General features: G+C 46.4%; 1 protein-coding gene across 1 annotated transcript; it reads left to right on the top strand.

The window, feature by feature from the left end:
- Positions 1 to 2,207: 2,207 nt before the first annotated feature.
- LOC310787461 (neurexophilin-1) lies at positions 2,208 to 17,280 on the top strand (the record flags this gene model as incomplete). The annotated part of the gene is made up of 2 exons (XM_083648892.1): positions 2,208 to 2,261; positions 16,507 to 17,280. 2 exons carry the CDS (start codon positions 2,208 to 2,210, stop codon positions 17,278 to 17,280), a joined length of 828 nt encoding a protein of 275 aa, XP_083505018.1.
- Positions 17,281 to 25,264: the final 7,984 nt, after the last annotated feature.

Raw genomic sequence — 25,264 nt, 5'->3', positions numbered from 1 at the left:
AGTTATGGCCCTATAATTATGTGCAAGAGAGGAAGTGTGCGTATGAATGAACGTGCCCCGTTTTAAAAGGCGTTTTATTATGGTTGCTGTTTCTCTAGAATGGCGGGCTGGGGAGCGGATCTCCCTTTATAGGTTGCTGTGTCTCTGCCTGGTACCCTGGGCAACTGAAGAGGCTGTGGCTGCAATTATACAGAGACACGTTTAGAGTCTGAAATAATCTCATGTAAAAAAACAAAACAGATCAAGGAGGAACCTCCTGAGTCGATGAGCTCATTCCCATCCTTCATCAGTGTCTCCTGCATTGTAATGAGGAGTGAATCTGTGTCTGCACGCACACACACACACACACGCACACACACACACGCACACACGCGCACGCACACACACACACACACACACACACACACACGCACACACACACACACAGAGTGGGACGGGTGGGAGAGAGCAGTCGTCTTGAGGACTCTCTCTTTGATGTGTTTCAGGATCGGCGTGGCCTCGTCTGCTCCGGTGACCTCTCACCCCTGACCTTCCACCTTAAAGGTCAAGTCCCTCAGTGCCAGGCTTGTCGAGCCAATTAACCGCTGAACTGGGATCAATTAACCCTCTTACACCAGCACAAGCAGATAACACCACATGCATTATTAGCAGAGTGCAGGAGGACCCCGAGAGATCAAAAGGCTCGATCCAAAGCAAACAACAGTGATAGAAAAGCGGGGGCTGACCTGCAGGGCCTGCAGTGTCTCTCAGATGGGAGCCGCAGATGGACAGACGTCGAGGGGGAGGCGGACGGACCAACTGAAGCTCATCTAGGCGTCTAATTAAGCAGAAATAGCCGTGCGCGGCGCCGAGGGACTCGGGGGGATAGAGATATCTCGCATTTCAGTCCATTAACCTGCTCTTAATGAACTGTGTGTTATTGGGAATGTCTTTATTAATCACACTCTCCTGAGGTGACGTTCAGTTGCTCGTCGTGTGTTCACCGCGTTGTCAATACTCCACAGCGGAGCTCTGGATCGCTGAGTGGCCTATGGGGAGGACGAGGCTAGCCAGGCCGCACGATCTGATTACAGCAGGCATGTGACAGCCGGGGAAGGGGGGGGGGGGGGGGGGTGGATCGATTTGTTTAGCTTTGGGGAAAAAACTAAAACCAAAGCTTGAGCTAAAACCAAATATAAAGGAAATATGCAACATAACCATGCATGCAGCAATCACAGAAGTAGCCTTGGTCCCTCTTGTCCCAATCAATGATTGCCACCCACCCACAGTGGTGATTATATCTAGTGGCATGCTGCTTTGGTGCGGAGAAATGCCCACAAAGTTGTCAGTCAATTAGCATTGTGGGTTGAACAAATGCATGTAAGACATTGGTGGAGAGAGAGAGAGAGAGAGAGAGGGAGGGAGGGAAGGAGGGAGGGAGGGGGGGAGGGGGGGACTCATACAAGCAGAACCAATTATTTTTGTTATTTGTTTTTTTTTTATTATTTTGATTTGTATTTAAATGTGTTGGCAAGAAAGAGCTGATTGAATTGGAATGAACTGAATTGAATTGAATGAAACATGAATGAAAAATGAAGAGGGGGGAGTGAAAGAGACAGGGAGGCAGAGAGGGGGAGAGAGAGAGAGAGAGAGAGAGAGAGAGAGAGAGAGAGAGAGAGAGAGAGAGAGAGAGAGAGAGAGAGAGAGAGAGAGAGAGAGAGAGAGAGAGAGAGAGAGAGAGAGAGAGAGAGAAACTGTTTAACAGTGTGCGCTCTCTTACCAGTCTCAGCATCGCTGGGTTCCTGAGGGAAGCTGCTTCATCGCTCCAGGATCTCTCCACTCACACCGATGACCAGACGTGATGATCTGCCCACTTCCCAGTCTGCCCACTGCACTCTGAACTGGGATTTCATGCACCGCTTCATTATTTTTGCATGGATGATAACGCCGCATATTCATGGATTTCTCACATCCCAACTAATTTGACTCAAACTCGGGATTGATAAGGAGGGATCCAGGTGGTTTCCAGCGGTGTGGCACTGGCAGCAGCTCGTGCCTTGGACATGGGACCGTGCGTCAGCCACGAGGGATCCGGTACCGGAGGAAGAGCGTCTTCCTGAAGCAGGAAAAGCCCGTCTTCGGGAGTTACATTTTTATTTGATTGTTAATTGCCTTTATCTATTTATTTTACCGGGGAGGGGGAGCTGAGTGTCTCGCACGCCTGAAAGATGCGTCCCAACCGCGGCTTCGTCCTGCTCCTCCTCAACGGAACGGCGTGTTTGGTAAGTGTGAGTGAGTGAGTGAGTGAGTGAGTGAGTGGCTCAACTTCCAAACTGCATTCCTGTTGTTGTTGTTTTACATTAGGCTAATACGAGTAGGCTAATAAGACGAGACGCAGCTTTAGGAACACTGGTCCAGTGGTCCTTATCATGTGCTGAAGTGTGTTTTTGTGGTTTCCAAATTGATGGATTTTTTTAAAATCCTGGCTCAGTTATAAATGCTCACTTATAATGTTGGAAAGTACAAGATTAAATTGGGCTCACTTGTGCGCTTGCGGCATCGTAGTGTCCCGCACACGACACACCTCAAACCCCGTGACACCCATGCTTGCAGGCAGCGTACGGAGCGCGCAGGAACCTATCGACTCCGGTATTCACAGCAGGAGCTTGATCCAGTCAGTCAATCAGTCACTCTGCCTTGTGCGTATTTGGAGCATACAGCCACACAAGCCGAATCAACCCTCCTCATGCTTTCCAAATGATTGGAAATTAGAATATTCTTCTATAATAATAATAATAATAATAATAATAATAATAATAATAATAATATTATTATTAATAATAATAATAATAATAATAATAATAATAATACTAAAAAATATATATAAAAAATAATAATAATAATACAAAAAGTCAAAATGTAATAAATTAAATGAACTGCATTGGCCTGAGTTATGTTAGGCATAGAAAAGGTGGATGAAGTAGGCCTAAATGACCTCCAGTTGGTGATCATCATAAGGAGAGAGAGAGAGAGAGAGAGAGAGAGAGAGAGAGAGAGAGAGAGAGAGAGAACACTAATATAAATCAAGCAAGCCAAAAAGTATGTATTTCTTATGTGTGTGTTTTTATAAATGTAGTGCACTCCTCTTATAGTGATCACCTTGATGGGTCAAATTGATCATAAGCGGATGATCAACCAATTTTTTTCTTCTTTATTTATCATGCAGATTGCCATCTAATTGACATTTGTATGTATTACATGACTACAGTACATATAAAGTAAAGGAATGTTATTGACTTTAAAAATCCATCTAATAAGTTAGGCCTCCAGCTGTTTCAAGCACAGCGGTCTCGCGTAGACAGAGATGTCGCCATCGCTCCACAGACAGAGATGCCGCGATCTCGCCAAGACGCCATATACAGACAGACCGAGTACCGCTGTTGGCTCATTTTTGGCTGTTTGTAAGTAAAGAAAATAATAAAATGACTGTAGTTAAAAAAAAATCCATTGTTCTCAGGTGGGACAAGGCCCAAAATGATCACTGTAAGCACAGTATTGATCACTATAAGCGAATTATTTAAACAGCATGTGTATAGGAATGATTCAGGACCAAGCTTTTTGATCAATATAAGCGGTTGATCGCTATAACCGTGATCACTATAAGCGGATTCCACTGTAAATAAAAAAAGACTCATATACAGCAGCCTAACTTGCCTACATGATCAGCTTGACTTTAGGCTATGTCAGCTTAAAAAGGCGGTAAAGAAGAAGAGAGATTTAAGGTGGGTTTACCCCATGGTTTAGGCTACCCTCCTATTGAGCCAAAAGCTTGGCATCTTCATCAGAAAAAAACAACAACAACGCTGACTCGGATACAGAACTTTTCTGTGCTCCAAAAAAACAATCCTGCTCTGAAAACAGGGTGTCATAGTAAATAAATGTGATGTGAGTTATCTATGTAGCTAATACACAAAAATAAAATTAACCAATATCATAAGATCATCTTTCTGTGGGGGAACGATAACACTGTAGCACACATCTGCCCGATCTGGTGCCGAATCTGGGGCGGGTCTTAGACAGGAAGACCGAGAAGCTAGTAAGGGATACCAGGCTCTTCTCCTTTGAGAGAGAGCCTGGTGAGGTGAGGTCACCCTCCACTGTATCTCTGGCCTAAACTGTATATTGGAGGTCACTAATTTCCCACTTTCAATTCTCAGAGACAGACCCCCCCCCCCCCTCCCAATACCAAATTAAATTGCTACACACACAGTGTGGCTCCTCAGGAGTTGTAATGTGATGTAGGCTGTTCTGCCCGTCGACTTTTTCATGTCAGTCAATGACCCCTAAACAGACAAGTGTCAAGCCAAGCACACCTGTTTGTAGGCTCTTTGTCCCAGCTGGAGCCCCCTCTGAGGTGATTGCTACTGCCAGATACGATTAAACACAGAACTTACTCTGTACGTGGGGAGAGTGAGACCTCTGATCAGAATAGGCATTCTTTTATTCTCTTCTCTCATTGGGCTAACTTCTACACCCCCCCCCCCCCACCCCCCACTTTAGGAACCACTGCCCTAAAACACAAATTTCAACTGTTTATAATAGTTTAACGAGATGCTTGCAATATTTTGGGACCCTAAAATCAAGTTTGAAGCAACCCATTCCTGTTTTATGCAGGCCTTGCGAATAGCTCAAAAAGCCGTGTTTAATGAGAAATCAGCTCTTGATTCACATGAGAAAATTTGAAAACATCCTTCCTTCCACCGACCCGGAAATCCCCGGGCCGAGAAGCTCGCTGATCACAGAGCCCAGGAAATGAACGCCTCCATTTTTTTTGTTTTTTAATTATGAGGACAGAGGTGGCATGGAAACATCCAAATGATGTTGCATTGCCAATTTGACGTGGCCGTTTGTTTTTATTGCGTATCTTCAAAGGTGACCTTGTCGTTTCATCTCCAGTAAAAACATTAAGACTAAATATTCTGCTGCTTCAAAACTGAGGTAATGCCTCTCCAGGTGATTTGATGTGTTAAAGTCAAGTCAACCCCGGTCTTAATTGACTAAACGCATACAGATTTCTTTCAGAGCTGCAGATCAGTGTGCAGAGCGACCGAGTGAGTGAACAGAGTACACATTGATATAAAATAAGGGGTGAGAGTCTCAGATATCCCAGCCATTGTATAACTGAATACAAGAATGTGAGATAATAGGCTTAACGCTCATTCTTCTGTCTTCTCTTGGTTCTGGGAGCATTTTATGAGCTGCAGGGCTGTATAGGCTATTGTAACCCAGAAGGTCTGCAGCCAATGATAATGACATTAATTGGGGCTTTTACATTTTCCCCCACCAGACCACGTATCTATGAAGGAACGTACATGACATCCCTCAGCATGAGATCTTGGGTAATTCATTAGCCGCTCGTGGCATTGATAAATTATGGAGCAATTAATGAATTAACCAACTTTTTACTATGCGACAGAGCAGTGATTAATAATCGTATCAGCCTACTATGCATTAAACATTCGATTGGGATGATTTTCTATTGTAACAGCTTTGCAATTCTCAGAGTGTGTTACGGTCTCAAGGGACATTTTTCAAACAGATATTAATATAGACTGCTATTAACACAAGGTGCCACTGTGTTGTTGTTTATATGATGGATGATTTGCTTCACATGTTGATTACTGTCTGTGTTTCAATGCAGGCTTATGAATAATATAAACCATTTCAGCTAATTGACTGCTAGAGAAATGGTGTTTATTTATGGCAGGGGATATAGTTATTTTTCATTTTTGACGCTCGGCAAGCTGACTATATTTGTTTTTAATGAAGCAAATTGGCTTAAGTATGTCGTTTCATAGAGTCAAGTGCATATATTAAGAAAATAATCCGTGCAATATCTGCAACGGTGATGTTCTGATGTTTACCTGGAGTCGGTGCTAATTACCTGCCAGTAGTCGGTCGAGCAGAGCCATGGTGTGAAAGTTACGACCTCGCTACATCTCACACAGAGTTCACCCCCAAACACACACGCAAGGTGACTGAGATAAAGTTATATGAGCTGAAGACAGGAAGGAAAGACAGTTGCCAACGCCTATAGAAGGAGATACAGTAAGTAGGCCTATGTAGGCACATGGGGAGAAAGGAGAAGCAGGGAAATTACAAAGTGGTTTAATGAGAGAAATAGTGTAGAAATGAACTGGATAAAAGTGCTTCAAAAAAGAATAACATCAATAAACATCTGTCATCAGAGAAAAAGCCTCTCAATCGCAGATCACAGATTCACAATCTTACTCCCTCTTGCACAAAAACATCCAAGAAAATATACTTACAGTAATCCACGTATACTTACGGTAATCCGCGTATATTTACAGTAATCCACGAGGTATACTTACAGTAATCCACGTATAATTGTTGCTGCAGTGGTGGGCTGACTGACTGGCATGAAGTAAAAGACTGATCATTTGAATCCCCAGACCAGCTAGTGAAATTTGGAGGTGGGGGAGGGGGGTGAATGAGAAGTGCTCTTCAACAACCTCCATAACTACCAACAGAAGAATGAGGTGCCGATGAGCAAGGCATTTAACTCGCAACTGCTGCAGCGGCCTGCAGACTCTCTCTCACCCTGAAACTGTTGCAGGCTGCTCCACTCAGGCCTCTCCTGGAAGTAGCTGTTTGCTCTCTCAGTAAAAACGCCTGGTTAAATCAGGGCTAATTTGAAATGAACCCTTATTTAATTTGATATTAATGTCATTTTAAAATGCTATTATACATAAAAAAAAGCACACCCAGGTGTTGAAGTGTGGTGCAGGTTTGCGCAGGTCAGCTCAAACCCTTCTCGCACCCCACATTGCCCCCCACTTTACGCCCCTGGCCCACATTCGTTTTAAGTCACGGGCGTCGCAGCTGGAGTGATCCCATCGCCAGATGGTCTCCTGTTTTTAAGCAGTCCAGCCGCATCTATACGTGATATGTGCATCCGTTTGTACTGTAGCACGAGGTGTCTGTTTGTAGCATGCGAGGATAGACCAATCAGGAGTAGCATATGGGGAGGGGTGGCGGAGGAGAAGGGACCGACCTTCAACACCTGGGTGGGATTTTTATTTGTTTACATTTTGGTGGCATCTCGGCACACTGAACTGCCAGTTCCGTCACATACTGTACTTACCGCGTTCAACTTCACACACAAAAATAAAAAATAAAAATCTCCACCACACATTGTATGCGTTGTAGCTGCTGTGGTAGTGGGCCAATTAAGAATGAAGAATGCTTGCGGTGATTGGCTGTGAGCAAAACCATCCAAATAGGCTTTTTTTTCTAGATCTGTGTGCAAAAAGGATTGAATGCAGGTATTGTTTGACTTGAGGAGTTTTGATGCTACTTAATGGGTTAATTCGGTCAATACCTTCAAGGTAACCGATACCCAGCCCTGGTGCACACTCAGACACATGCAAACATAAATGTGTGCACACACAAGCACACATAGCACACTAACCCAAGGGCTTATTTGTTATGGACCTGGGGTCTTGCATTTGCATTGTAAGCTAACCTTCACGTCTAAAGATCACTGGATGAAGAAGCGCAGCTCTCGTGGGGCTCGCTCTCACAAATGAGAATGCTGTGGGAGGGACGCCATGTGCCTCAGGTAGCCTCTCTGTGGCCATGAGAGACATGCAGGGCTGCTATATCCCCTCTGATTGCTTTCAGTACAGACAGACACTGGTCATCACGCTTGATAATTGAGTTTCCCGTCTGTAGCTGTGCACAGAATGTCGTTCTGTGCAGCTTTCATTTGTGTGCAGATATTCATAGGTATTCCAAGGCCTGTGATCCACTGTGGGGTCTCTGAGGACTGTGAAAATATAAAGAAAACACATGAAATCAGCGTGGATTCGACTAGACGAATGAGGATTTATCCTCTCCATTTGCAAACTTTCACAAGCATCCTCCATTTGACTTTGTCGTCCACCAGGACATTTTACTTATTTATTTAATCAGGCGAGTCAATTAAAAACAAATTATATTTTTGACAATCAAAGGCTTGACAAAAGCCAAAAGGCCTTTTTGCAACAAACAAAGCAGTGTAATTGGGCTTCACAACACGGAGCAACATAGCAATGAGACACTTCAATCACAGCAGAGCAGCACAACAGTGAACCAAGACACAACTGCCGCATAGTTTGCACGGCAGGTCAGAAGACAAGATGAATAGCACGTTGCTCCAACACATGTACAAACCTGAAGAGACTATGAAGCAAGAGGCTGTCTGGGGTTCATTCTAACCACATCAGACCCCCTCTCCCCGTTTTGGCCTGTCAGAAAGTCTTTGATTCATGCTCCTTTAGATAGCATAAACTGCCCTCCTATCAGGGTCGCTGACCTTGTTGTCCCTGTAGATATGTATCCCCGGCTAAAGCAGAAACACCGTCCAGATCCTGTGAAAACAAACACAAATGGAAAAGCCTAACAGTGATACAGCACATTGCATACACAGTTTACACACACACATATGAGACAGCAGTAGCAGCCAGCCTGAATGCTAATCTTTCTGGCTTCTTGTCTTTCTCTCTCTCTCTCTCACACACACACACACACGCACACGCACACGCATGCACACACGCACGCACACACACACACACACACACACACACACACACACACACACACACACACACACACACACACACACACACACGTCTCTTTCACGTTTCCTCTCTGCCATCATTCTTAAAAGCTTCTACCCACCAACTCCCATCTGTGTCGATCTCTCACACACAGTATAGTCATCCATAATAGTAAAATCTCTGTCACACAAGAGAAGGTCGGCTAGGCTATATAACTGCAGCAGCACCGGCAGATACAGACACATCTGTCCTGTACTTCACCCCCCCCCCCCTATGGGCAGCAGTAGGGCCCGGTCATGGGGCAGTTTGAGAGGGGGAATTGGGAGTCCACGGTATCTTCCTCCGCAGCACAAATGTATGCACTCCCCCTGGTGGCTGTTTCCATTTAAGGGAAAAGAACAATTTAAACCATTAGACATGAAATTAGCCGAAGCATCGAGCATGAGAGTTAAAACCCGCAGCCTACGATCATCAGTGAGACAGTATCTACATGAATAAGCAGCGGGACACATGGGGCAGAGAGGAGGCCTGCTGCTGCTCTAATGGACAGGCTTGACTTCCTGCCTGCCCGGGGTATAAAACAGCTTGAGATATGCACAGCCACGGCACCACTGACCCCAAGGGGGGAGCCTTTCCCCCCTGACCACCCGCTGAGGAACCCTGCAGAGCCTCAGCACCCCACCCCACCTCCCTGGACCCACCTCCACCCCGTCCAGCGACCTCATAACCACACCGAGAGAGAGACACAGACACAGAGAGAGAGAGAGAGCACGCTCCCTGACAGCCTCTCATAGTAAAGCACAGAGCTGTCCCGAGACAGAATACTACATGTCTGCTGCACAAACCAGTGCAATTGATTGTGACTGCAGGGGAGACAGGGCAGACCCTGGAAGAATAGAGTTTTGTCTGGCGGTTTAGATAACTTAAGGCTGGATTAGAGAATGTAACTTAAAGAAGAGTGTCTCATCGCCTGGGGTGGAACGAGTTGGTGTAACTCGCGGGGGAGAGAGAGAGAGAGAGAGAGAGATAGATGCACATGACTTTCACATTGAGGGATAACTATTAAGAATAGGAAAATCCACAACAGATATTTTACTACATTTGGGAACGTGCAGGATTACCATAGCGTTATGGAACGTGTCTGTCAAACATTATGAGCACAGAGTGAGATTTGAGGTATGGAAGGAAACAATATTAGATAGGGCGATGATTTGAAAGGGGTGTGTTCAGCAGCACTGAGTGAAACCAAAGCCTCCGTGGTGCAGCGGGGCTCTCTGAGGCTCACGCTGACCTCATCCGAGTGTGACTGGAGCCGGTACCTCGCCGCAATGAGACAGGGGAGCAAAAAGCCCATTTGTAATTCTCTCACAATCTGTAAACAGCCTGTTCTGCTTGAACGCACCTCTAGTGTGGTGCTCACCAGCAGGCTGCCTAGTGATGCTACAGTGATTCTCAGGGTCGGGCGTTGTGCCTGTGTCCACACCAGACAGGCCTCTCTGGGGGTCTTTAAGGGGGTTTCCAATTAGAGAAGTGTACCGCCACGGGGACTGGAGAATTACGCTTGAAAGAGACAATTTCAAGTATAGTACATGGATAATAGGAACTATTGTTTGTGAGTACAGTGAAATTGAATTCAGAATGGCTAAGGAATGTATGTGTTGCAATAGAATAGAGCAGGTGGCCGCGGGGCTCTGCCTGGTTGTCCACCAGAGCATTGCATTTTTTTTCCAAACAGTGTTTACACATACACATTAATCTGAGGAGTAGGCTTGGGCCGATTTCTGGAAATATCACGATATTCGGGAAATGTCACAATGTTGCAAATCTACTTTCAGAGGCTGTAGCAGGCTCAGTTTTAAAGCCAGAGTGAAGTTTCTGGTTGAAACTAGAAGACCTAAGGCAGCGATTGGTACATAACCAGCTCATGCTAGCTTGACAGGAAGGTGGCTAAATAACACTCCAAATTTAGGCAAAATTTTGGCGAGGGGAAAAAACATTTTCAAAGGGGTCTTCTGTTTCACCGGCTAATGTTGGCAGGTGTGTGTGTGTGTGTGTGTGTGTATGTGTGTGTGTGTGTGTGTGTGTGTGTGTGTGTGTGTGTGTGTGTGTGTGCGTGTGCGTGTGCGTGTGCGCGTGTGCGTGTGCGTGTGCGTGGGTGTGTTTGTGTGTGTGTGTTTTGAAACAGTAGCCTTATGTTGTTATTTAGCCTTTCTGATGCTATTGCATGGTTAAATCAGCAAAATTTATTTCATGGTATCCGGCTATCCGCAGTGGAAGTGGTCCCTGAGAAATGTGGTTTGGTGGTATTTGGTCTGAAAAGTTCGGTGAACCCCTGGAATAGAGGACAGCAATAATGTGCAGTTGTCAGAGTAGCATTTCTTTTTAAACCTTCACTTATCCAGGTGGAAATCAATTTTAGCACGCGTGCTGTGTTCCAGCGACACTCTGCTTCACATGCACAGTGGCACCCATTCCCAAATGGCAGTAGAACCACAGTCTTTTGGCAGATAATTTGTGACTTTTGGGGTTACTGTAAATGCCTTGCTCAGTAGCAAGGGCAGAGCAAAGTGGGGGTTTCACACCCGGGCATCTGTGAGACGATCTGTGAGAGTCCTCTCAGCTTCTATCAGACAGGTGTGAATACTAGAGCAGCACTTTAATCAGCTGCGTCCCGTCAGCCCACGCTTTGCTCCCCGCTCCCAGGAGGAAGCGTCCCCCGCCGCCCCGCTCTGCCACCTTGTCGATATCTTATAATGTAAAAATGTGATAGCCAATTCGGAGCCATGCTTCTCTCCTCAGCATACAAAATTAACCATGGTCCACCGGGACCAAACAACTAAACCTGTCCAAAATGAGTTGGGGGGTGTATGAAGAAAGAACGGATAGGGGGGGGGGGAGACAGGTTCAGTGTGGTGAGTTTGTTCAGCCATTGCAGATCTAATCTCTGCCAACCCCCCTAGAAGACAGAGTAAATTATTCATTAAGAGTCAAACGGCTTGTTTCTTGTGAAATTACCTTTCTCTCTCTCTCACCTCTTCTCAGTTTCTTTCGCACTCGCCAGACGAATAATTAGCTCTAAGGGCGCAGACATTTTTAGACTTTAATCATGTAACAGAGAAGTCTCCTGCAGTGAGTATATTAGATCTGGAGATGGGGAGAGCACAGAGAGCGAGAGAAGAAGACGAAGCATAAGGCATTGATGAACACTTAAGAAATCGGAGCTGCCTGGGCCGTTAATTAAAAATTAATGTCATATTAGAGATGAAGATTTCAATTGAACAGCCAGAGGAAAATCGAGTGCTTATTGAACTTGTCAGCTACCCCAGGACAGCTGCACGTGTTCAGCCCCGCTGTGCGGCTTGACAGGCAGGTTCTGGAGCCTACAGCACATCAACCACATTGTGCCAACTGCACTTTTCACAAAGCCCAGAAGTGAAATTTGAATGTGTAAACTCCAGCGCATGTGTAATTTTGGAACAATACCCCGTGTCTGCGGTTGACACACTGGCCTGTCACCACCAGCGCCGTAATGCGTCGCAGACTCATGGCGCAGGTTTGAGTTAAGCTGCTCCCGCAGAGCTCCGCGCTGTATTGTGGCAATAGTGTGCTGCCGGCAGCAGGGGGAAGGGGGTTAAAATGGTGTACCTGTCACTGTAACAGCCTGATTATTGCCTGTGGAAGTGGCAGGCGCGCGCGCCCACCTCCCCTGCTGGGAGAGAGAGGCCTAGGGCCTAGACTCAACTAAGGCTGAATGACTCACAATTACCACGGCGACAGAGCCTGCAGCCAGCAGCAGCTCCCATCCTCGCCAGCCGTTTCACTGAGTCACTTAGCACATATGACAAACGACAAAATCAAGCCCAACCTCCACCCCCACACTTTCCCCACAGTACTGGGATACATTTTGCTTCATGATACAAAACAAACTTACTCTGAAAGTAACTTATTGTTTTCTTACAGGGTATAGACTTTCAAATCCAATGCTTTGCAGTGGTAGAATATTTACATGCTTTAACATTGATATCGTATCATAACGTTTATTAGTATGACCTAATGAACAACAGTAGAACTCTAACTTTACAATAGCGGCCTGGACTCTTATTATTGATGCAAAGCAAGAGGCAAGAACACTTAGCTTACCTTAGAGTGATGACCTTTTGGTCTGCATTTTAAATATGAAAGCAAGTGAGCGAGATCCTAATGAAGCTCATGAAGCTAGCTCAGAAGCTAATGAGCTCTTGACTGTTAAAATAATGTGAGGTTATGCATGCCAAAAAAAAGTGAAAATATTCCACTCAAGTCAACTAAAAATACAGCAGGGAACACGGGGGGTTCTTCTGCTCCACTTCAACTTGCTTACATTGCACAAGTGGAGGTTGGCACGTCTGATAGTTAAATCTTACACCTCATATACTCTCCTCGTTAAATGTGCTCTAAGCTGCTTTTTTTACCCCCAATGTAGCTATATATATATATATATATATATATATACTGTATATATATATATATATATAGAGAGAGAGAGAGAGAGAGAGAGAGAGAGAGAGAGAGAGAGAGAGAGAGAGAGAGAGAGAGAGAGAGTTGCTATAGTAGCAGTTTTCCAACATGGAGTCAATAAGTCCATTAAGTAGTGTATAATAATGATGTGCTGCTTGTGGTCATATTTCTGTAATGATGCAGGACGTGTTGAGTTATGAGCAGCCATATAACAGCTGACCTCAGTGACCCCGGTGTTGACAGGAGCATAATGTTCACAGGACCACCGACTGTTTGAACACAACCAGATAATTCACACACACAAAAAGACATTCTATCTATAGGCTACCTACTCATTATAAACTTCACCTGCAAATAAATAAATAAACCACTACCAATTAAAGTATTTACGGGGGGAAACAAACAACCACATAGTATGTCTTCTGTTATTGTGGTGCTGCGGCAGTCAGTACAGTCCTGTGTTGTTGTTTTCTCACAGCCATATTAAGCTCATTGTAACAGTAGTCTTTGACTGAATGTGACACCTCCAGCAGTGCCAGACACTTACATCTTCTGTTCAACAATGCTCACAATGCTCACTTCATCTCCCTTCCTCCAGCCTGGCCTTCAGGCTGGCTAATGAAGACAGCACCAGAGAGCCTTCTGTGAGCTACAACAAAGCATAGGCTACTGCAATGGGTTTTTCTCTCAGATGAGTGTTGGCGCCATCTGAGGGTCACTCCAGGCAAGTGAAAGTGCTGGCGAAATCTACTAGGATCTTACTAGTCTAGGATCTTAATGCGAGGGGCAGTTTTTTTTTTTTTGTAGGCGTAACCCATGTTACGGGCTTGCCCAGGGGTGGAGGCGGGATTCGAACCCACACTCTCCCGTTTCCAAAGCGCACGTGGTAACCGCAACACCAAGAGAGCTAGGTCCCTTGGCGGAGTTGGTTAACCGGCCTTTATATAGGGGAGTTAGTTTAACCAACAACTCGGTACCACTCGGGACTCACGAGGACTCTGATTCCCTCGTTTGCACTCACCCCCCCTAAACTCACTCCACACCCACTGGGGCACCCGGGTCACGGCACCAATGTAACCCATAAGAGCTTGCCCAGGGGTAGAGGCGGGATTCGAACCCACGCTCTCCCGCTTCCAAAGCGCACGCGCTAACCGCAACACCAAAAGAGCTAGGTCCCTTGGTGGAGCTGGTTAACGAGCCTTTATAGTGGGGAGTGAGTTTAACCAACAACTCGGTACCACTCGGGACTCACGAGGACTCTGATTCACTTGGTTACATACTGTAGGCCACTGCGGGGACTCCTAAGTGCTCTCTGGGGAGGCAGGCAGAGTGCTACCCTCTGTGCCCAGCAGCCACGTGATTATTGAGGGAGAGAAACCAAACATGTGGTCCTTCAATAGGAACCATGGGGAACAGGGTATTTTGTCATCAAAGTCATTGCGCCTGGCCCCAACTCCCCCATCAGGGACAAAAGAGGCCTCTGAATAGATTCAAATCAATACGTGTTCTGCTCTCCAAATTTTGTTTTATTATTAATGAGTTAGGGATTCTCAGAGACGTTATAACAACTATCTGATTCAAGAGGAAAGAGTCCTTGTCTGAGGGTTGGTCCCTGTGGTGACGCTGAGGGATCTGTGTAGCAGACAGGTAACCAGAGGAGAGGGCGTCTGGACCATAACCTCCCCAGCCCCCGCGGGACTGAAGGCCAGATCGAGGGAAAGGGAGTCCTCTCATCTGAGTCCAATACCACACCGCAAACACAGACGCGGGAATCCTCGTAAGCCAAGTTGCAATGCGATACACGTTGTTATGAAAGGAAATACATCTTTTTAGAGAGGCAGAAAATCAATAGCGCCGACTGACTGTGTGGTGCAAGTGAACAAATCTGAGTGAACTCGAAAAACCTGCATAAAATGGAGTAAAAATGAGTAAGACTTAATAATCCTGACTAAGCCGGTATGAGGAAGCCCAGGGAGTCAAGGCAGTGGATGGATCAGAGCACAGACAGAGATACATGCATTATGTATCATTGTAAAACCCACACACTCTCGAGGGGGTGGGGGGGGGGGGGGGGGGATCACACACACACACACACACACACACACACACACACTCACGCATATACAAATTCACTCTGCCCTTCACTTCATCGCTTGCTCACATTTGCATCATTTATAGTTTATTCAACATCTGCAGTAGATACAAGTGTCCCCTCCAACGCCAGATCAAAAGGGCACAATACAGAGACTAGACTACCTGTTAATAGATTATTACCATGGAGTAATTACCCATTACACTTTGCTCTGGCAATCACACCACACCCCCCCACCCCCCGCCACAGAGCCACTGCTGAGCTGAGCACAGCCACCACGCTATGTTATCTCTCTCCCCTCCCCTCAGTTGATGTTAACATCTGACAGCTTTGTGTATGTGCCGATACAGATTTTCTTCTTTAATTAAAACATTGGAAGTCTTAATTGGGCATTACGCTTTATTCTTCTGCACCCCCACACCCCCCACCCATCACTCTCACACACACACACACACGCATGTGCACTCATGCACGCACGGGCGCACGCACGCACACGCACACACACACACACACACACACACACACACACACACACACACACACACACACACACACACACACACACACACACACACACCATGGGGCTTAAAAAGAAAAAACAATCCACTTCAAAACAAGATTCACAACTTCCTTCACTGAACGTTTCTAGTCATTAATTCATTCAAGATAAAAAAACAAAAACAAAACGATAACCTGTGACATCTTCAAGCAACCTTTCTGAACCAGTTCCATTGAAAATAAGTGGAGAGTGAATTTGGAGACATTGAGACAGGACCTCTGTCTCACCTTTAGCAATGTAGAAATAATGATGCTGCAATGGCAACCATGAATCAAGTTAATTTTGCCGCAAAACCACAAACAAATACTTTGTGAGAACAGTATTCGACCTCCAACCTCCCATATCAGTGAAAGTGAGTGTTAATGGCAGAATATAGCGTTTTTCAGAAGTCCATCTTTTGAAGGAAGCTTTTGAAAGACAGCCTTGAAGCTTGGGGAGTTACATGCTCTGTGAAAACTAACGACATAAAGGAGTCTTTTCTCCCGCAGCCGGGGTAAACAAGAACGCAATAATAGCAATACCTGCAAAATTTCAAACATTTATTTATATATATAACATTGACGGAATGTCATGGTTACTACCACTAGAGGTATGAACGGTAAATTAAGTATCGATTAAACGTATAATTTGTTTTCGGTCCACGTTTCTTTCTCCCTTGCTAATAACTGCCTACTTTCTTTCTCTATTTCCTCACCGCCCCCTTTCTCCTCTCCTCTCCTCTCTCCTCCCCCCTTCCTGCTTGCACCTCCTCTCTCTAGTTGGCCCTGGGTCAAGAAGACGACTCCTCGAACCCCAAGAGCTCTTCAGATGACTCCTCCAAGACGGTGGGTCTCCTGAGCGGGCAGGCTCCCCTCTCCCCGCTGAGCCGCTGGATGTTGCACAGTAAGAGCAGAGCTGCTAACTCCACCTCTCTGGAGCTGCCCTACCGCTCCCCGCTCCCATTCTCCAAGCAGGAGTTTTCCAAGCAGGAGTTCTGGGAGATGCTGGGCAGCGACCTACTCAAGCCCGACACCTCCAGCTCCCGAGTCAAACGCCGGCCCATCGTCAAGACCGGCAAGTTCAAGAAGATGTTCGGCTGGGGAGACTTCTACTCCAACATCAAGACGGTGCGGCTCAACCTGCTCATCACCGGCAAGATCGTGGACCACGGGAACGGCACGTTCAGCGTCTACTTCCGCCACAACTCCACGGGCCAGGGCAACATCTCCGTCAGCCTGGTGCCGCCGGTCAAGGCGGTGGAGTTTGACCTGGAGCGCCAGAGCGTGGTCTACCCCAAGGACTCGAAGATCTTCAACTGCCGCGTGGACTATGAGAAGGTGGACCGCAGCAAGCGCACCTCGCTGTGCAACTACGACCCCTCCAAGACCTGCTTCCAGGAGCAGACTCAGAGCCACGTTTCCTGGATTTGCTCCAAGCCTTTCAAAGTCATCTGCATCTACATTTCATTCTACAGTACGGACTACCGCCTGGTCCAGAAGGTTTGCCCGGACTACAACTATCACAACGAGATGCCCTACCTGCCCTCGGGCTAGAGGATACGTAGGACGCGGGGGGGGAGGAGCGAGGGGAGAGGAGAGGGGGTTGAGGAGGAAACCTGGGCTGTGAATCATCCTTACTGCCGCTGTGACAGTGAGAAACCTTAAAAAGCCCTTTCTGTAGCCTGACTATTGTAACATGTAAAAACATATATGCAAAACAAAGAGTACAGTATGCAGAGAATGAGGCATTCAGAATGCTTGGCTGCAGCATTCATTAACTGGACTGGTAGTGAAGATCACCTACCGGCAACACACACACACACATTGTTACCTCAACCCGATTTCCAAATGCCACCATCTTCACCAGCTACGTCCCTGTATCATTACATGTCACGTCATTTCTGAATGTTATCCGTCTGTCCGTTGGACCACCATTGAATGAAAACATGCATTGACACGCCGCTATACGATTCATTGAAGAATGGTGTTCAGAATTGCAAGCATGGCACAGGGTTGAGCGTCGTACAGTACGACAGAAACGCAGACGATTGAATACCGACCGGAGAAAAACACACTGCGTTATTTCTCTCACAAAGAGCAAGCGAATGTAAAGTGTAATCATAGGATCATTCAGGTTACACTCAAGGCCTTTCTAAAGGATGTGCTATTTTTTTATGTGCACTGAAGGACCATCCTACAACAACAACAACAACGTTATAAGTCTCCTCCTCCTCCTCCTCCTCCTCCTCCTCCTCCTCAGGCCCTACTCGGTCCCTGTCCACATTCTCATAAGTAACCTTCTCACCCAGGCTGTGTTCATGTGCAATGTTCACTAGCAAATCTAATCTCAATATATCCTTCAGTTATACCAATATACCTCCACTTCAATAAAACGAGGAGAGAGAGAGAGAGAGAGAGAGAGAGACATGGAGAGAAAAATAAAATAGAATTTGCCCGAAAAAGCAATTGCTCGACAAAGATTTGGAGCTGGCTATAGGGCTTAAGACAAGTTCAGTGCATGGGAAATAACTCGATTCTGCATAGAGGCAGAATTGGCCCTCTGCACTTGAGAGAGGGGGAGAGAGACACAGAGAGAGAGAGAGAGAGAGAGAGAGACGGGGGAGTGAGAGAGGGAGAGACTCAGCAAGCTCTTTTAATTAAAGTGAGGGGAGAGAAGGAGACGTTGTGTCGAGTGTGGCGCTCCTTCTATTGTCCCCTCTGTATGAAAAAGATTACATTTTGTTGCCGTCAGGATTCCTGATTTCACGCCTTGATAACTTTGACTGTGTGCGGGGGGGAGATTGCTCTCTCTCTGCCGACAAATACCCTGTTCACTAAAGTCTGCCCGTTATCTTGAATAAATGAAAATATTATCATCGTAATTACATATAATTTAATCTCCTTTAGAACTAATTAGCCAAATGTATTCCTTTAAAAAAAAAAAGAGAGAGATCAAGTCGGCGGGTAGGAGGATGAGAGCACTTTCTTGGGGATCGTTGTGTTTTTCGCAGGGAGCCGCCAGCCAAAGCTGGTGCCCACAGTTAACTGCTCTCATTAAGATAAATGGCCACTGGCTGGCCCAGCTCATGTTGCGCTCACAAACAATATCAGCAGAGAGCAGCGCGCGATGGAGCTATGAATTAGCTGTCCTGACGTCTGGTGTGCTGAGAGGGCTGCCGCCATTCTGCTTAGAAGGACACTTCACGGCTCGTTAACAATGAACAGTCACAACAAGCCAGGTGTAAAGAGTCATTAAAGTGATATCAGATAATAACCGCTTTGATGCAAATACAGTGTTACACGATGAGTGGGGAAAGCCCAGGTCAGATCTGTGCATGTCTAAACTGTCCAGTAATGTCCCAGGAGGGGCGTGTCCCGGCAGCTCATGCGTCACATAAAAGTGCCGCTCCTGTGCTGGGGGGGGAGGTAACACTAGGTCAGGAAAAGTGGGTTGCTGTGGCTGCTGTGTCTGAGTGTGGAGAGCAAGAGTAGGAGGGGGAAAACAACCATCCCAGGGCTAAAGATAGCAACAAAGACCTGTAAATCTGCACATCAAAGCTCGTGAGTTTTTAATTGACTCTTAACGAGGGGGGTAGCTCCTCTCCATCCACGGCCAAGTAGAGCTCCGGCCCCGGAGCGGATGGCAGCCGAGCTGAAGCGTTACACAGGCTTTAGGTTTATCAGGCCAAATAAAAGCGCTGTCCTCCCCGGCTTGTGATTGTTTTATCGGAGCAAATGTTTCATTCGGTATAATGCCACGGCTTGACCGCAGCCCTCCCTCGTTGACAACACACACCCGTTTGCGAAACAGATCTGCCCGGGCGCATCTCAAGTGTCTCACAATCAATCCTCGCACAGGGACTTTTCCTGAAGAGGCTGCTATCAATCACAGTGCCAACTATAGCCATGTAGGAACAATTTGGGTAGAAGTGATCAGAGTCTGATTTCCTGCAACATCAACAATGGCCCTGAAATCAGTTTCATGTCATATTTATTTGAAGATACAGATACAGGATCGTAACAGATCATGCAATATAAATGTAGGTTAGGCAGCGACTCCAACTAAAATGGTTCAAGCAGTGCTTGACAAAATAATGTGTGAAGGTCCTTCTTCAATAATGCAGGCCCAGATGCAAAGCCTCATGTATGTCAAATGCATACATGTAACACCAACCAGTGTGTGTGTGTGTGTGTGTGTGTGTGTGTGTGTGTGTGTGTGTGTGTGTGTGTGTGTGTGTGTGTGTGTGTGTGTGTGTGTGTGTGTGAGAGTGTGTCTGTGTGTGTGTGTGTGTGTGTGTGTGTGTGTGTGTGTGTGTGTGTGTGAGTGTGTCTGTGTGTCTGTGTGTGTGTGTGTGTGTGTGTGTGTGTGTGTGTGTGTGTGTGTGTGACCACTGCCTCTTGCTCTACTCATCCATCTCATGCTAGTCATCTCACCTGTTCCGCTCCAGACGTCCCGTGTGACTCAGCCATATGCCCCGCTGTGTCCTTTCCCTCTGTGTGACCCAGTCTCCATGGCCCTCCCTGCTCTTGGCTACCTCCCTTGCCCAGGCGTTGAACCCCACTGTGGGTAATTCCTCCCCACTACCCCCCCCCCCCTTCCCCTTCCCACCACCACCACCACTCCTCCCACCCCACCCGCCCTCCTGAGCACAGCGCTGGGCTGATCTGGCTAATCTCCCTGAGCTTAACATAGAGCCAAGTGAAACATTGGCAGTGAGAACTCCCTCTACCCCCCCACCCCCTCTCTATCTACCTATTTCCCTCTATATCTATATCCCATCAATCAAATGCGCGCGCACGCACGCGGTCTTAAGACATGCTGGTTGAGGTATTTCCTCCTGCCCGTTCAAAGCCTCTTACATAAGCCCCTGGATCGCGAGGACATGAAATCTCCTCAAGAGCATGCGCCAACGGAGTGCCCCGACACATACGCCCCACTAACCTCAATCCTCCTCTCCCTCCTCCACCCTGAGAGCAGCTGGATGCTCCTCCTCTCCCTCCTCCACCCTGAGAGCAGCTGGATGCTCACACATGTGTGGGATGAAAGCGGGGCAACACCACGCGTACAGCCCTGCACTGATGTAGAAAAGACAAGGACACCGTAGCTGTTAGGAGAGCTGCTGGGACCAGGCCCCTCCCTCACTCCGCTCCTTACCCATCCTCTCTCAACCTTACAGCAATATTCCCATGGACACTCGGCCCCGCCTCTCCGGGCCGAGTTACAGTACAGCGAGGCCACTGGACTAATTGTAAGAAAAAGTCATGTTGCTGTGAGAGGGCGCGGTGGTGGTGTTGCGGCGGCGGCAGCCTTATTGTTGACCGATCTAGTGCCAATTAACGGACATGTGGATACTTGGCCTTAGAGACTGCAAGACAACACTAGTCTGCTCAGCAAAGAATAGTAACAGAACCTGACAGTCAAAAATATATAATATATATATATATATATAATACATACATATATATATAAAAGCTAAGAGTCCTCAGACCTGAATAAAGTTGTATTTAAATGTGGGTCATGCAGTGGAGTTTGTCTGTTTTATCTTTTTTCTTTCAGATTGTTTTGTTTCTCTGTGTCATGTGGATGATATAGTGTACGGATGATAATGATGCCATTTTACTGTGGTTTTCAACATTCTAAAAATCAATAAAGTACACAAAAGTACTTACCACTTCAATTTAGAAGAACAGACTCCAGTCTTATATCTCATTTTGCTTGGCAGACTGATCGGGGTGATGCCTATGTTCCTCGGCCCTTTAGGCAAGGAGTTGGTATATGGTTGAGGTGAGGGGTTTCAGGGCATATGAGGTGGTTTGGTTGGGGCATGAGGTCAGTGAGGTTAAGGTTAAAGGTCAAGGCTGTCAGAAGGTAATTTGAGATATAGGGTTGAGGGAACCCGTTTATGCGACAACAGGGTCCCTGCATAAAACGGCAAACTTTTGTTGCGGTTTGGCCTTTTGATCCGCATTCATACGACAATGTTGTGATAACGATCCTCGATGCACACGGATCCACTAAAATGTAGTATGCATGCCAGGCCAGTAGTTGGTGGTGTAACTTTGCAACACACCACACCTTTGCGTCAAACACAGCTCGATGAGCCGCTACATTGTTCTTGTTCTTCTATTCGCGCAGGCCTATAGACTGAAAACGTAATGGCCATGTGGGTGAATTGTGTCGTTACAGTTTTTGCAAAAATTGCGTATTGCCAGTTTACACAGCGACGGTAAGGGTGGTGTTTGAAGAAGATTCCACTCTGGAACCCGGTTTCAAAAGTTTAGTTTTCAGGCGCCGGAAAATGCGGTTGTCATGTGAAGGAAAAGGTCAAAATGCAACAAAAGTGTGCCATTTTATGCAGGCGATGTCGTGCCCCATAGACATGATCCCGACTGATCTTGAGGTAGAGTGTGTCAACAACGCCGGAGTCTTTGTTTTCTCATATTTGCATACCCCGCTGTGTGCTAGCGGCAAAGAAAAGATGTGACAAAAATGTGTGCTAAGGGCCATTCCAGATGCATGCAAAGAGAGAGAGAGAGAGAGAGAGAGACTTTCCAGATGCATGCAGAGAGAGAGAGACCTTCCAGATGCATGCAGAGAGAGAGAGAGAGAAGGGATAGCAGAAAGGAAAATGGGGTTGATGGAGAGAGGAAAGAATGACGCATGAACACAACCCCCATCCCCTAATTAGCCTCCTCTTTCTTCCCCCCGCTCCCTCACTCTCACTTTCTTTTCTTGTGCCTCTTTGCACTCCCCTTCATTTTAAGATGTAATTGACATTAAATCCGTTCTGCTTCTTAATTAAATCCCAGACAACTGTTAACGAGGGGATGAGTTCAAACATTCAGCTCACAACATCCCTTTAAACAAGATCGATTAAGGCATGGCTGGCGGCGCGGCACCCCTCCCCCCCCATCCCCACCCCCCTCCTCCGCTGCCGACGCCCCCCCTGTTCCCATAAAAACGCTGCCTGCCTCGGGATAACCTTGCCGGAGATGATGAAAGGGATGCGAATAAGTCAACATCAAGATAGAAGAATAGAAATCTAATTTGGAAGAAGGTAGAATTCTCGTTAATGTGAAGTCATATGAGAGCTGGCTCACACACACACACATGCGCATGGACACGCACATGCAGGCAAGACATATATGTACACACACACACACACACACACACACACACGTACAGGCAAGAGGGCGGTGAGGAGAAGAAGGCGATGAAGGTGGAAACAACAATCTTTGATAATGGACAGTTTACAGCAGGTGTGTGTGTCCCTGCTCGGTAATGGACAGTTTACAGCAGGTGTGTGTGTCCCTGCTCAGTAATGGACAGTTTACAGCAGGTGTGTGTGTCCCTGCTCAGTAATGGACAGTTTACAGCAGGTGTGTGTGTCCCTGCTCGGTAATGGACAGTTTACAGCAGGTGTGTGTGTCCCTGCTCAGTAATGGACAGTTTACAGCAGGTGTGTGTGTCCCTGCTCAGTAATGGACAGTTTACAGCAGGTGTGTGTGTCCCTGCTCAGTAATGGACAGTTTACAGCAGGTGTGTGTGTCCCTGCTCAGTAATGGACAGTTTACAGCAGGTGTGTGTGTCCCTGCTCAGTAATGGACAGTTTACAGCAGGTGTGTGTGTCCCTGCTCAGTAATGGACAGTTTACAGCAGGTGTGTGTGTCCCTGCTCGGTAATGGACAGTTTACAGCAGGTGTGTGTGTCCCTGCTCAGTAATGGACAGTTTACAGCAGGTGTGTGTGTCCCTGCTCAGTAATGGACAGTTTACAGCAGGTGTGTGTGTCCCTGCTCAGTAATGGACAGTTTACAGCAGGTGTGTGTGTCCCTGCTCAGTAATGGACAGTTTACAGCAGGTGTGTGTGTCCCTGCTCGGTAATGGACAGTTTACAGCAGGTGTGTGTGTCCCTGCTCAGTAATGGACAGTTTACAGCAGGTGTGTGTGTCCCTGCTCAGTAATGGACAGTTTACAGCAGGTGTGTGTGTCCCTGCTCAGTAATGGACAGTTTACAGCAGGTGTGTGTGTCCCTGCTCGCTCCTCTGCAAGGAACAAACTATTGAAGAGTGTGAAGAAGGGGCGTTTCAGCATGAGTAATGGGAAGCTGGACAATAGTCAATTGAGAAAATAAGTAGTGATGGCATGAGGGGGCGGGGGGAGGCGTGCACCGCTTAAAGTGATAAATAGACATTCAGAAAAATAACCTTGAGCTATGAAAAAGTGTGTTCCCGAAATACTAGACACAATTTATGAGTAGAGAGCGAAGAGAGAGAGAGAGAGAGATAAAGTGAGTGAGAGAGAGAGAGATAAAGTGAGTGAGTGAGAGAGAGAGATATAAAGTGAGAGAGAGAGAGAGAGAGATAAAGTGAGTGAGAGAGAGAGAGATATAAAGTGAGAGAGAGAGAGATAAAGTGAGTGAGTGAGAGAGAGAGAGATATAAAGAGAGAGAGAGAAGGGCAGAGCAGACGCCTGGTTAGCACCGTGTTCCTAAATGCCTTCAGCATGGCCATCATGCTTGTCATTTAATCTTGTAAAGCAATAATTACCCATCATTTGCCACCATAACATCTTACAAAATGCAGTATCTCTCACACCATCACACTATCTCACACTGTCAACTATCAGACGATGTATCGCTTTGCCAATACATCAGGCCAATATGCAGTATTATTAAAAGAAAAGTACACTAGTTCAATGTAAAGGCAGTGAGGCGCTCCCTGAGTTTCCTCCACCGTTGAATAGTTGTGGTGAGTCACTCTGAGCGGCTGACACTAAAAATCAACCTGTGTTTCAGTGGAGAGTTTTAGTGTCAACCTGACGCTGCCAGATGCTTTGTTTCACAGAACCATCTCTGGGAACTCAAGCTTGGAAACCTTAAAAAGGACAGGCACTTTTCAAACACAAACAATACTTGGCAGGTGATTGGATGAACCATCTGTCTATCACGAGCTAACTTGAACAACTGAGGACCACCTCCTCCTTCCTTGGATGCTGATGAAAACCAATAGATTGGATGGATTTGTCACGTGAGCGTGATCTGGTTCTCGTGTGAATCCAGCTGCTGCTTCAGAGGTTCTTTTAGTGTCACATGATGCATGTCACATGATGCATGGTCTCAAATGCCCTTTCAGCGTTTCCACCTTGAAAAGAAGAACATTCTGGGAGAAAGTTTTTTTTTTTTTTTTTTTTTTTGCATGGTCAAATTTAAAGGTATCTAATATTGGTACTGTAAATATTGACTATTGACAGCTTCAATTAAAAAAAAATCAGTACCGGCCATTAAAAAGCCATATCAGTCAATCACTAAATATCAACACCTTCATTTGTATGATGAGAAGCGAGTCCAGCGTTAAGTGGCCCTGCATGTAGCAGCCTGCAGGTCTTATAGAAACGGATGAGGCTTTTTGTTACCTGGAAACAGATGTCATTTATTTATCAAGTCTTATCTCGCTGCATTCAAATACACTTGATGTTCTTTGATATTTCTGGATTGTGTGTGTGGCGGTGGTCATGGTCACACACTTAACACTAATGTA

Source organism: Poromitra crassiceps, assembly GCF_964638095.1.
Source record: "Poromitra crassiceps genome assembly, chromosome: 13".
Taxonomy (NCBI): Eukaryota; Metazoa; Chordata; class Actinopteri; order Beryciformes; family Melamphaidae; genus Poromitra; species Poromitra crassiceps.
Note: the sequence above shows the minus strand (reverse complement) of the source record. Positions and strands in the feature narration are given on the sequence as shown.